Raw genomic sequence first — 12,814 nt, 5'->3', positions numbered from 1 at the left:
GTACCCTCTACTTTCCCGCATATAAAGATTTTTTTTAAACTACTACAGAAAAAGTAGAAGTGTGATATATTCCTCATACATCATATAATGTTTTGATTTTCCAGGCTTCAAGATCTTTTGAAACGCGAATCATCCAGATATTTTGGAGTAAAATTTTTTGTATAACTAACACTAAACTAAAATACCGGAGCTAACACCAGCATAGATACCTGCGTAAGATTTCGATCTCGCGAACGAAATCTTGGTGCTCGATCTGACTTCACGTGCCTTACAATCTCCACCGTCCTTATCGGAGGAACGAGCTGATTATGGGCAACATCTGTGCATCCTCTCCTTCAGACGGATGCCATTGATTATCTCCTTTCTCAGGAAACCCCAATGGTGCATGCAAATGGCATCCCCGCATCACCAACATGTCGGCCACATGCCAGCCACACGGCGTTGACGGGGAATCTGTTTCTCTTTTACGTACTACTAATCATATGGGTACTACCGATACGGATGAGATGCAAAGTTTTGTGTGAGAAGTTGCTAAAAATGCATCACCATCACGCCGTGCTTTTCGTATTGACATGCATAATCTCGATGTTCCCGTCCTCAATCTAGTCAGGCTGATTATCAGACCGACCAACTATTTATTACATGCGTAGTTAGGTCCGACGAAGGGAAAAGTGTCGTTGTCCTCTCAACGTTTATTTAAGCTAGCAGAATTGCCCGCCGTTGTCGAATGGAGCTGACCTGGATGATTTCTGCACACGCTATTTCCTTGGTTCTATCTATCATTGATATTGCAGTTTGGAGCCAGACCCAAGCTGTGGTTCTTTTTCGTTGTCATCTTTTGCAACCAGCTTCGGTTGGATTTGAAAGATGGTCCACACAACGTTGCTTCAGCGAGACGCCGTGCTATTCCTGGGCTCATGTCATTGGCAGCCTATACTGGATACTAGCAAGGGGCTGCTATGTACCGAACGCAATATGCATATTTGTTGCTTTTCATAACAAGATTACCTGTTAGTCCTTGGATTGCGGCCATAGAGTTAACAATGGAAGTGTTGAAGTAGGAGGACAATGTAAAATTTGCGGGTAGTATTCAAGAATGCGAGCATAAAAAGGGTTACTACTACTATACGGATTTGAAGGCGAGTGAGAAGGGTTGGAAGGCACTGTTTTAAGTACGTTGGCTTTATCCTCATTTTTTTTCCAAAAAAAAGGGCGGCACCAGGTTCGACTTCCATATGCGAAGGGAGATCGTAATGGCGGTCAATCGGATACCTGTCCATGGCCACCTATATCCGCCTGAAATACAGTAGGTTTGTCCTGCGTAGAATAGTACTTAAGTTGTGTTCAGCAGCTATTTTTTATGATGCCTGTGCATGGCCCAATGAATCCATACAAACATCTCCAAGTTGATGCTGCTAGGAATTCATCTGTAAGGAACCTGTCCCTATTCTTCAAGTCAAATCTGCAGCAAACTCTCGCTTGTCTCTTTCCCACAGCGGTCACTGCAAGTCAACCGGAGCGTATACACTGCTCCAACTTGAAAGGATATTTTATGTATACAATAGCAGTGTAAAATAAATCACACCCTCCAGTCAAATGCCGTTACCATCGACATTGTAGGCAAACACATGAGGAAAGGGGAAGAACTCATCCCCAGGTGTGTATGGACATATATGTACAGTACATGGACTGTACTCCGCACAATCAACTTCACATTCCGCAGCTTCTCCGGAAGAAATCATTTGATGCAGAAAGAACCGTCGCATCTGAGTCGAACATGGCGGGGGTGATGGGAATTCTTCCCTTCTTCTGATAGCAGGAGTACCTAAGATAACTAGGCCATCCCCCCCAGACTTCAAGAGCGAGAGATACATACAGCTCGGGTGTCAAAATAGACTCCGAGAAATTAAACTCCTTGAACCCTGCCAAGCGCGGACAGTTAACAGTTAAGCTTTTGCGCGGACATGGATACAGTCGGTTGGTTGCCTCAAAGATATTTTGAAACTCCTTGCGACATATTTTGCACGACATTGCTTGCGATATGATTTGCTGCAACATCTAGCATTTTTAAACGTTTTCTTCAACCTCCAATCGCTTAGTCCTAGTCCAGACAATATCGAATTCCAAACACACTAGTCTTATCAGGCCTAGCTTGTACCACATGTCTCTTCATTGTAGGGAAGTTCTTTAAGTTAACTGGTCACGAAGATAGAATAATCATGCAATTGATCATTTCAACCCTCTCACAATGGTATCGCAAAGGAGATGGCGGTATAAGGTTATCGCTGCTTGTTTCATTTCGTTATGTTACCTCTACTACATCAGCTTGCCAGAGTCCCCGACAACCTTTTTAAATATAATAACCGAGCCGCTTGCCGAGGAGCCAGGGACACAATCATGCTATGATCCGTCTCCAACATACAAGCCGCCTAAAAACAACCGATTTAAATGGAGAAAACTCCGCATCAAGCATCCTGTCACTTCTTTTATTGAGCTGCCAACAGCAGCGCCATCTCCACTGCCTTCAATCCAACATGCATTTGAAGTGCACTCGGGTAAGAGCGCGGCATTGCAAGCCCAGCGCCAAGCTGAAGTGAAAAAAGTGTTCCAGAGGGACTGGGACTCCTACAAAAAGATGGCATGGCTCAATGATGAACTCTCCCCCAAATCTGGAAAACCTAAAAACACTTTCGGCGGCTGGGGGGCGACCCTCGTTGACAGTCTGGATACGCTCTGGATCATGGGCTTGAAAGATGAGTTCGAGGAGGCCGTTGCTGCGGCGGCTTCCATCGATTTTAGTCCAGATAGTACGAGTGACGGGATCATCAATATGTTTGAAACAACTATACGATATCTCGGCGGACTTCTCTCTGCCTATGATTTGACCGAATGCAAAGATAGACGATTGCTCGATAAAGCTGTCGAGATCGGGGATATGATATATGCTTCTTTTGACACGAAAAATAGAATGCCCGTAACGCGCTGGAGCCCATATAAAGCGATGAAGGGGATTAACCAATACCCTGCCGAGAGAGGCATCATCGCTGAAGTCGCATCGTCGAGCATGGAGCTCACTCGACTCTCCCAGTTAACTGGAGACATGCGTTGGTTCGACGCGATCCAGCGTATCACCAATGTCCTGGATCAGCAGCAAAACAAAACATATCTTCCAGGCCTCTGGCCTGTGGGCTGCAGCCCTCTTTCTGGCGAGTTCGCAGGCGACTCAACTTTCACTCTTGGATCCATGGCCGACTCAGCGTATGAATATCTGCCAAAGATGTATGCCTTGCTTGGTGGAACGGATGCCGCATCTCAGTATGCAAGGCTGTACAGTCACGCCATGAACACCGCGATGGAGTACCTTTTTTTCCGGCCGTTGGTTCCGGATAATGCCGACATTCTTGTCTCTGGCCAGACGCGTGCTCAAAGACCTTCGTCCGCCTCTCTCGAGACAGAAGGCCAGCACCTCACGTGCTACCTCGGAGGCACACTTGCACTCGGGGGCCGTCTGCTGTCCAACAAAACTCACGTCGAAGTAGGCCGCAAACTTACCGACGGCTGTATCTGGACTTACCGCAACACCCCAACAGGTCTAATGCCTGAGCTGTTCAGAATGCAGGCGTGCAGCTCACCCTCAAGCTGCGAGCTTGACAATCAGCAGTGGGAATCTGACCATGGCCAAAGACACCCTGGTTTCACACACATCACAGATGGCAATTACAGACTCCGCCCCGAAGCAATTGAGAGCATCTTCTACCTCTATCGCATCACGGGTGACCCGAAACTTCAGGACGTGGCCTGGGAGATGTTTCAGGCCGTTGAGAAGCACACGCGTACAGATCTGGCGCACGCTGTATTGAAGAACGTCATGGATCCAGAGCTGGGAACAGAGGATAGCATGGAGAGCTTCTGGTTTGGGGAAACGCTGAAATATTTCTATTTGATCTTCAGCGATCCGAGCTTGATCAGTCTGGACGAGTTTGTTTTTAACACAGAGGCGCATCCTTTTAGGATTCCCAGGCCATGATTGGAGCGTGCCTTGCGTAAATGTATATATAGATATAAATTTCCGTCTTTGTTCAAATATATATAGAGGGGCAATGGGTCTATAAATAAGGATGTGACGGTGAGAGTTGGTAGCGACTGAATCCTTTCGGACGAAAGGCCGGAAGCACAGACATCCCATGTTTTGGATATTTGGGTTTACAAATCTATATCCATCGTGCTTTTGTTTTATATATTTATAAATATATATACTGTATGTATATATCTATATAGTGATTGACTATTAAACTCTTATTCTTTTCCTTTGGCAGCAGATCTTCAATAGCTGATCTACGCTTGATAATATAATATATATAGTTGATCTAATGAGGTTAAAACTTGAATTATAGTTCAGGATAGATATCTATCTGTCCTTGGCATTATGGAAACAAGCTACAGAATACATATAACGGACAACGCATTGCTTCCATGACCCGACAGTCTGCTGCTTGTTTTATGATTGGCAATTGATACAGGCGCTTTTACCCAGTTAATTGTGCTCTACTTGCATGTGTATGCTTTTAGAGTGTATTGCATTTCTATGAGTATGCATGCTCGAATATAGCCAGTCAGGGTAGGGTATATGGTGTATTATCTATGGATGATAAAATCCTGAGAAGTGAAATGGCTCTGCTTTTCATGAATATTAAATTCTGTTTAGGACGGATATTACAAAGGTAGCGTGTGACCGTATCAGTAGAAAGAATGAATAGAAAGTTAAGCATAACCAGTTCAAGCGTAAGTACAACTGTCAGAAGTGATATATCATATCTCAGATTCTACTGATTACATTAGCAAGGATCTTCTATTGTGACAATATCGGAAACCGGATGGATGTTCCGATAAGATATCAGCACTGCCCCTATCATATGTTCAAGCATCTTCTTTCTTATAAATACTGCCTAGATATCATGTAATTACTGGAGTTAATATAAGAAATTCAATTATTCTTTTGATATTCAGTATTTGGGTCAATATTCGGACTTTATCTATTTCCGACAACAACCTACACTCTATGTAGTCTAACAGAGAGTACATAGTAGCTACATTTAACATCCTTGCTGTTTGGATCTTATAGGGTATCCAGCTGCAATTCTTTGAATACAGTCATTCTTGCTGTTGAGTCCTACCTAGGCAATGAGGTCAAGAGGGAGGCGCTGTTGATACACATACATGCTAGTATTCTGCAATAGCCAATCCTGGCAGGCCTTTATTGTTTCATGTAGATAACATAACCATACTTCACCCTGTCTCCTTGCCCGACTGGAAGCTGTATAATCCTTTGAGTTTTCGCTGAGAGAGTGTGGTTTGCCTCCCCATCCTTTCCCCGAAATTCGTTGGCTCAGGACATCGCTGGCAAAGACGAATGCAACTCTTACTCGGGGCTTAGTGGCCCGGTAGTTTGGTTCCACCACACTTTGGTACACTTTGTAGGCACGTTGAGCCACTGTTTGTTCGACACTCGAGCCATGAACGTTCCTTCGGTGATGACCCGGGCCAATCCGGGCCAATGATGTATTCTGGAGGTTGAAACCTCCCAGGCCCTAGTCGTGGCCTTATCTCGGACGAAAAGCCAGCGTGGAAAAAGTATACACTAATAAAAAATTGATTCTATCAAGAGATAAATGATAATGTGGTTCTCTGATTGATTATTGGGTTAAAACAGCTAACTCTTCATGCAACGTCTGAGGTATTGAGATAAGTCGAGACTGCACATAAGTTACAAAGCTAACATCACATGATACGTACACACACCCGACATCACTCGAAGGATTGCTCTGTTAAGTGATTTCCATGCTGTGTCACAGCGCAAGCAGCTATTTTCTCAGGCTGCTACGTATATCAGTGCTGATCTGACGCTACTTGCAAGTTACATTGCCCTTCCTTCGGAGTATGCAGAAGATTTCAGCTGGATTTAAGCCAGTCTAACTAGTCAACGGCATGGCGACACGCTAAATGAGCTTATCTCCACCATCCCTGACCGAATGGTGCGGTGCATCATGCATGCGACCATATGTGCAAGGATAGAGAGGGATTGGAGGCGGATCTTAGGTTGACGGGTTCTCAGTACAATTGGTGTTGTAAGTTTGCTCCTTCTGTTCGTTTGTGTGTGCGTGTTTGATTTGAAACTTGAATCTAAGTATAATGGTTTTTCATTATTAGTGACCGTTTTCTTTTTCCCTTATGCTTTCTTTGAGCTTCCTCCAAATCTCATTCAGGCCAGGATGAGGCCATCGATATGGCTTCCTTTAGTTATGATTGCGTGGGGACTGGTAATGGTTAGTCTAAGTGACCATTTGGACGCCTGATCTCTCCCGACATGTCTCAGGCGTGTTTGCTCGTCGTGTGTGTATGTGTTTTAATCCCGTTTGATAGACCTTGATGGGAATCGTTCAGAACTATCACGGCCTTTTAATCTCTCGAATATTTCTTGGTCTTGCTGGTACGGTGAACCTTCTCCCTTCGCCTTCTTTTCTTCTACTTTTTCCATGTTAAGCCGTATCGCAATTATAGAAGCTGGTCTTTACCCGGAAGTAGCGTTCTACATTACTAAATGGTATTGTCGACATGAAACTCAACTCCGACAAGCTTTATTCTTCAGCGCGGCTAGTGTAGCTGGTGCGTTCTCCGGTTTGCTCGCCTTCGCAATTGCGGTAAGTTCACTAGGTCTCTATGCGCATTTCATCAGCCGCCTATTTTACTAAATTAAATGAAGAGAATGGACGGTATTGCCGGATTGGACGGCTGGAGGTGGGTTTTCGTCCTAGAAGGCATCCTCACAGTAGTCGTCGCTGTTCTGGCCTTCTTTTTCATCCAAGACTATCCGGTCACCGCTACATTCTTAACAGAGAAGGAAAACGCTTGGGTTATCCACAGGTTGAGATCTCAGTATTCCGATACCGCCGTAAAAACGGAAAAATTCCAATGGAAATACGTCAAATTTGCATTGTTGGATTGGAAAATTTACCTATCCCTAATCAGTATTGCTGCCCAGTTCCCCTTGTGTCTCTGTTTAATTTTCAAGTCTCTAACAAATTAACCCCAATTAGCCTGGTACGGGATTGTATGCCCACTCTACGGCATTTCCTTCTTCTTACCGACAATCATTAAAGACCTGGGTTATACTTCTTCGACGTCTCAGCTTTTGACGGTAAACTCCTTTGTTATCGAAATGCCTTATCGTCTTCAATGAAAAGTCTAATGTTAATTATGCTAGGTTCCTATATATATATTTTCGCTGCAATAATTTCAGTTTTATCCGCTTGGCTGTCAGATCGACAAGGGCAACGCTCACTTTTACTTTTCTTCCATGTTCTATGCATTGTTGTTGGCTACACCATCATCATCTCAGGTTCAGCGAGAGGCTTTCCAGGTGTTGTCTATTTTGGGACATTTGTGGTCGTATCTGGTGAGTTTTATAGATTCCAAAGCAACTTCCTCTCTTTTCAAGGCGATTATGCGGGTGAGTTGTTAATTGCGATGATGTTTCAGGTATATATCCTGCTCTTCCGGCTATTGTTACATGGCTGAGCAACAATATGGCCGGTGACTATAAGAGCGGCCGGAATGGCGATACAAATTGGAGTTGGGAATTTTGCTGGAGGTACGTAGTACACGATAATGAGAAAAGGAAAAAGAGAGAGACAGAAAAGCATGAAACGTACATCCGCACAGATCTCTTAACTGAATTTTTTCCCCAATCTAGCCATGGCTTCGAGCCTCTACCGAACACAAGACGCACCGACATACTATCTAGGCCACGGCCTAGAACTCGGGTTGGCCTTTTTCGGCCTACTCGCTATCATCGACCTCCGAGTTTCCTACCAGATCGTCAATAAGAAGAGGGAAGCACAGGCTCTTGGGGCCAACTATACACCCGACGAACTCCACCAACTGGGTGATCGGGCGCCAACTTTCAAGTACATGTTATAGGGAAGGAGTCGTTGTTTTTCCGTGTTGTCTCCTTCTTCTCCCTTTTTCCCCCGCCTTTGCTCAATTATGTCATACCTACAAAGCCACAGAAATGGTAATGTGCATGTACATATACATGTACGATGTCGGATTCTGGAGGGAGGTGTTTGTGAAGACTTAAGGTACTTTTGCATATCCACAATGATAATAAGACATGATACCACAATGAGAGAGCATTGGCCTATATTCCATTTCTAAAGGAATAGCATTAACTCACACGGGCTAATTTGTGTCCCGTTGATGCAATTTTGGTAATTGTTGGATATTACTGCAATATTGTTACCCCACAGTTAAAAATGAGTGGAAAAAACGCTGCCTGCAAAGTCGCGCGCTGGGCTGGGACAAGAAACAAAATACGTATTCGCACCAGTCAGTCCTACTAGAGGTGGTTTTCTATCCCTCTCAAAGGAGCTATATGCACACAAAAATGGCACACCGGGAAGAAGAATAGGCACGGTTGGGCTAGTGAGCATAATGGTATCTAAAGCGTTATTGGTCGTTTTTCATCGCATTTTGATAATTAGTACGGAGTATATGGGAATGCAAGCAGGAACTTATACATAATTCCGAATGACCATTTCGTCCGCCTCCTGAAATGTCCTTTTATCTTGTCTCGAGGTTAGCTAGAGACACTATTCGACCATTGCTAAGCCTTGTAGTGAATACAGCTTTTGGCTCAATTAGAGCCAGATATATCAGAAGCGGTTCCTCAACGGGCTCACACGGAAGCAATGTCCAAGTCATGATCGGTTTTGTAAGCCAGTTTGCTGTCACTGGGCCCAGGAATGCCGTTTTTTTTTTTTTTTTTTTTTTTTTTCCTGGAAAACGGAATTATCCGGGGCCATCGCGCTACCAACAACCAAGTACGGTTGTTCAGAGCGCTGTTTCACTTCTGAAAAAGGGCATGGATTTTTGACTGTGTGGCTTGTCTCCTCTACTCGCCCAAATCGGCCAGGTTGACTCGCAATCACTTGGTCTTACCATTTTCCAGCGGCATAACCGCGCAAGTGTCCAGGGCTCGCCACGGTGCGAGCTTTATTCGACTCCCAGCAATTGGGTGGTATAAAGTTCGATGATTGATTCCAGCAAAATAATGGAGCAAAGTTCGAGGTCCCCACTCAGGGTGGGCGAGAAGTGCTCCTAGATGAGGATAGGCTCCAGTGGGTCCTTAGTCTTCAGAATATGACTCGTCTGGTTGCAACAATGTCAAAATTCGAAAGAAAAAGGATTTGGTGGGCAATTGATGCCAAAATATTTTTGTTTGTCAAGAAACAACAACTTGATGAGCTGAAACTCTTGCAGGCGGACTTCGAAGCGCGATTGTGGGCGACATGAGAAGTTGAAGCTGCATTGTCTTTAGTCGTCCATCCTAATAATATCCACATTGTGGCTATTCATCTTCTCGGGGAAGGTTATCATGGCATCCCACGTTTCTGCTGATTGAGAACGTCAATCCACTAAACGCCCTGCTCGGGCCACTAGATGTTGAGAGATGCAACGCTGTTATTCATCCTGGACGGGTGGGTGTGACTAACTACTCACTCCCTAACGTTTATACGTATGGGGTACGATCCACCGTGATCAACATTATTGTTTCCCTGGAAAGATGCAATCCCGGGGCCCAGACCGGATTTTCTTTTCCAAGATACAGAGCAAATTCGCTGGATGTTTTCGGGAAAGGGAAGACGTGCGTAAAAAAAACCACCTATCTCCGATCACCAATCGATATGTGAGCCCTAAGTGAGCTGAAAGCCGAACAAAGTTGCAGCAAGCGGGGCGGTGGGCCATTTCAGAACTTCAAACCAATGGTCTGCGAATAAATACTCCTATTCCAAAATCAAGATAGCTTCAGAATCTACTTGGAACGTTAATTTAAAGGGTTGAGATCCCTGGCCGGCAGGAGATAATCGGTGGTAATCACTGTGGCCAACATCCCTTCCAGTCAGACCCTTATATAATTGACTAATAATAGTGACCGTCCTTCGGTAGTTGGACGCGGCGCTCAGTACCGCCATCAGGGAAAGGTTTTGTCATGCTTTAGTGACTGGCTAGCAACAGCGTGGTGGCTGGCAGTTTAAAAATTTCTGCGTCCTCCCCGAATATCTATCTAGTCCCTGACAGCTCAAGAACGGCATCACTTGAAGGGGTTGCACTACCAGGTCTTCATCCTGTTCATCCAATAACGGACAACTGAACGCTGATTTGTTCAATGTGAGAACGTAACTATTGTTGAAGCCATATTCAACCTACATACCTCATCCATCAGTGCTGATGTCTCAGAGTCTTAACCTCCACGATGGGGGTGAAAAGATGTCATAAACAAATGACGGTCGGCGTTCATCGGAGTGAAAGGCACTAAGCAATATGAGGGATTCATCGATGCTGAGACAACGCGACTGGGGAGGTGCCCGACTGGTTTCATGTTCAACCGCTGCCCCCCTTGTTGAACGGGATCTCTGATTTTTCGGCCCTACGGCCCCCGGCAAATAATTATTTCAAATAGTAGGAATGGCGAACGGTAGTATTCCGTATGACAAGCCTTAATATCCTCCCTGGTCACATTGGTTAGCCGTGGACCCTGGACAGGGGCTTGCATCCAGCAAGGACCAACAAAAACAAAACTCAAGATGAGAAATAAAAAATAAATAGGGCAGATAAATAAACGAAGAAGGAAAGAAAATAAAAATAAATAAACCCAAATAAAACCAATTAAAAAAATTAAAAATAAAATAAACATCGAAGTCTAAAGAAAGTTAAATGATATCATACGGCCGTATGGGATCAATTTAAAGCCATGTTGGTTGGCCCCCGTCGTAAAACGAGGTTGAACCCTCATCAAAGATTGACATCAGGTCGCGAAGAGACGGCAAGACATGCTGCGTAGGGCTGCCGGGAATTTGAGGGGTGCTGATATCGAATCCCCGAGCTCGACGCATGATGACTGTCTACTCTGTACGCCGGTCTGCAGCTTAAATCACTTTAAGACAGGCGATCCTGGACAGAAGATACTAGCACCTCCTGTTGTCTTGAACGAGCTGTCAACCAACGCCCATTACTCTTCTCTTCCCTCATGGAGTGCCGACTAAACATGCGCCTGATGCTGTTTGAAGAAAATGCTACTCCTGGTTGAAATGAAGGTTTCCTGGGCGGATAGCTTTCTGTATGATTCGGCATTCCAACCACGAGGCTAATGAAACGTTCCATTCGCCAGAACGGACTTAACTAGGTGAATTATTGCGGGCGAAGGGGCTAAGCCTTGGGCTGAAGAGTTTAATGCCAACTCAATAGCGTGGGACTGGGCGTCTAGTCTCGATCGAGGGACCCGAGTTGGAGGACATCATCTAACTAACAGCTTCTATTCTGTACTGATTGATATATTTGACTGATTGACCTCCTGCTGCCCTTCGGCATCGCCAAAGCATAACTCCCAGAAGAACCTCAAGCTCTATTCATTTTGACACCTGCCCGCCACCTCAACGCTGTGACTTCTTGCGTTGCGACTCCCGTCTGGAAGCTTCTCTTTTTGCGCTCAATCAGAGCCCTCATCGGGTGCCTGTTTTAGGGACTCGGACCCTTTACTGTGTGGTAACTACGCAAAACTCTTCAATATTGCTTCCCCCCGTTGGGGAGTGGCTGCAGAAATGGACTTTACCTACTATATCCCGCCGTTTCAACAACAATACATGCCACTTCAAATACCGCATCCGCAGCAAACCGAAGTTGCTCAGCATACCCAATTTCAACCCAGACCCGGGGTGGTAAGTCAACCTCCACATGCACCTCCATAACGCGGTCTCGGCACCCGTCCGTTGTGCACTTGCTAACACGGCGGCTAGGAGCATTTTGATCCTGGTTTCCAACAATTTTTTGATGCCCAGATGCATTTTGACGCTTCCGGTCTCATGGGAGCGCATTCATCGCCTTCTCCAGCTCACTATACGAAACATATAATTAATTCCCAAGTTAGTGATTGTGGTGGCATCAATAGCAATAGAATTGAAGACTTTCAAACGGACAAGACGTTACCAAGGAGCAGCAGTGAAGAAAAGGAGACGTTGACGCCGGCCCAATGCAGGCGCAAGCAACAGAACAGAGCTGCGTATGTAATCCCTTTTTCTAATATCTAGTCATACTTCAACTTGTTTATACTGGATCCTGTCGCATTATATATAATTCAATGCTAACTTCAACTTGGCAACAGCCAACGGGCCTTTCGCGAGCGGAAAGAACGCCGCGTACGTGACCTTGAACAGGAATTGAATCGATACAAGAGCAACTATTCGTCACTCATGGAAGATCACAAAAGCCTAAAAAGACAAATAGAAAAGATTGATACGGAGAATGAAATGCTTCGAGCAACATCGAACAACAACGTGCAGCGACCGATCGCTGATTATGGGCCCAATGAAGTGCCCCCGCCAACAGGTTTCTTGAGGAATTTAGCGGAGTATTCTACATGCGGCGCAGATAAGAGCGAGCTTGCCTCTAGCCCTTCTAGTAGTAACAAGGGTCCGGGGGAGAAATTGCTAGATGCAGCCGCGACGTGGGATCTGATCGTGCGTCATTTGACAAGTCGGGGGATGAATTTCGATATCCAGACCATATACGACAGGTTGAAAAGCTGCACCGTACTTGACGGACATTGCCTCGTTGTCGATGAAGCACATGTGCTTCAGGCTATTGAGGAGAGTGTTTCGGCAGGGAGTGATGAGCTGATCTAAATTTGACCTACTGACATGCCCACAAACACTTGCTCTGAGTTTGCTTTGGAGCCTCATCAAGAAAAATCGGTCCAAAA

General features: G+C 45.2%; 4 protein-coding genes across 4 annotated transcripts; all 4 read left to right on the top strand.

Moving 5' to 3' along the window:
- Nucleotides 1–2,534: 2,534 nt before the first annotated feature.
- On the top strand, nt 2,535–4,027 carry HCAG_05335 (hypothetical protein; the record flags this gene model as incomplete). The annotated part of the gene is made up of 2 exons (XM_001539818.1): nt 2,535–2,555; nt 2,612–4,027. The coding sequence occupies 2 exons, from the start codon at nt 2,535–2,537 to the stop codon at nt 4,025–4,027; spliced, it is 1,437 nt and encodes a 478-aa protein (XP_001539868.1).
- Nucleotides 4,028–6,283: 2,256 nt separating this feature from the next.
- Nucleotides 6,284–7,237, top strand: HCAG_05334 (predicted protein; the record flags this gene model as incomplete). Its single annotated transcript, XM_001539817.1, has 4 exons — nt 6,284–6,323; nt 6,559–6,698; nt 6,761–7,025; nt 7,095–7,237. 4 exons carry the CDS (start codon nt 6,284–6,286, stop codon nt 7,235–7,237), a joined length of 588 nt encoding a protein of 195 aa, XP_001539867.1.
- Nucleotides 7,238–7,254: 17 nt separating this feature from the next.
- Nucleotides 7,255–7,883, top strand: HCAG_05333 (predicted protein; the record flags this gene model as incomplete). Its single annotated transcript, XM_001539816.1, has 3 exons — nt 7,255–7,453; nt 7,537–7,648; nt 7,751–7,883. The coding sequence occupies 3 exons, from the start codon at nt 7,255–7,257 to the stop codon at nt 7,881–7,883; spliced, it is 444 nt and encodes a 147-aa protein (XP_001539866.1).
- Nucleotides 7,884–11,657: 3,774 nt separating this feature from the next.
- HCAG_05332 (predicted protein) lies at nt 11,658–12,737 on the top strand (the record flags this gene model as incomplete). The annotated part of the gene is made up of 3 exons (XM_001539815.1): nt 11,658–11,774; nt 11,853–12,115; nt 12,218–12,737. The coding sequence occupies 3 exons, from the start codon at nt 11,658–11,660 to the stop codon at nt 12,735–12,737; spliced, it is 900 nt and encodes a 299-aa protein (XP_001539865.1).
- Between the last annotated feature and the right edge of the window lie 77 nt (nt 12,738–12,814).

This window comes from Histoplasma capsulatum, genomic scaffold (genome assembly GCF_000149585.1).
Source record: "Histoplasma capsulatum NAm1 scaffold_5 genomic scaffold, whole genome shotgun sequence".
Taxonomy (NCBI): Eukaryota; Fungi; Ascomycota; class Eurotiomycetes; order Onygenales; family Ajellomycetaceae; genus Histoplasma; species Histoplasma mississippiense.
This window is presented reverse-complemented; position numbering and strand designations above follow the sequence as displayed.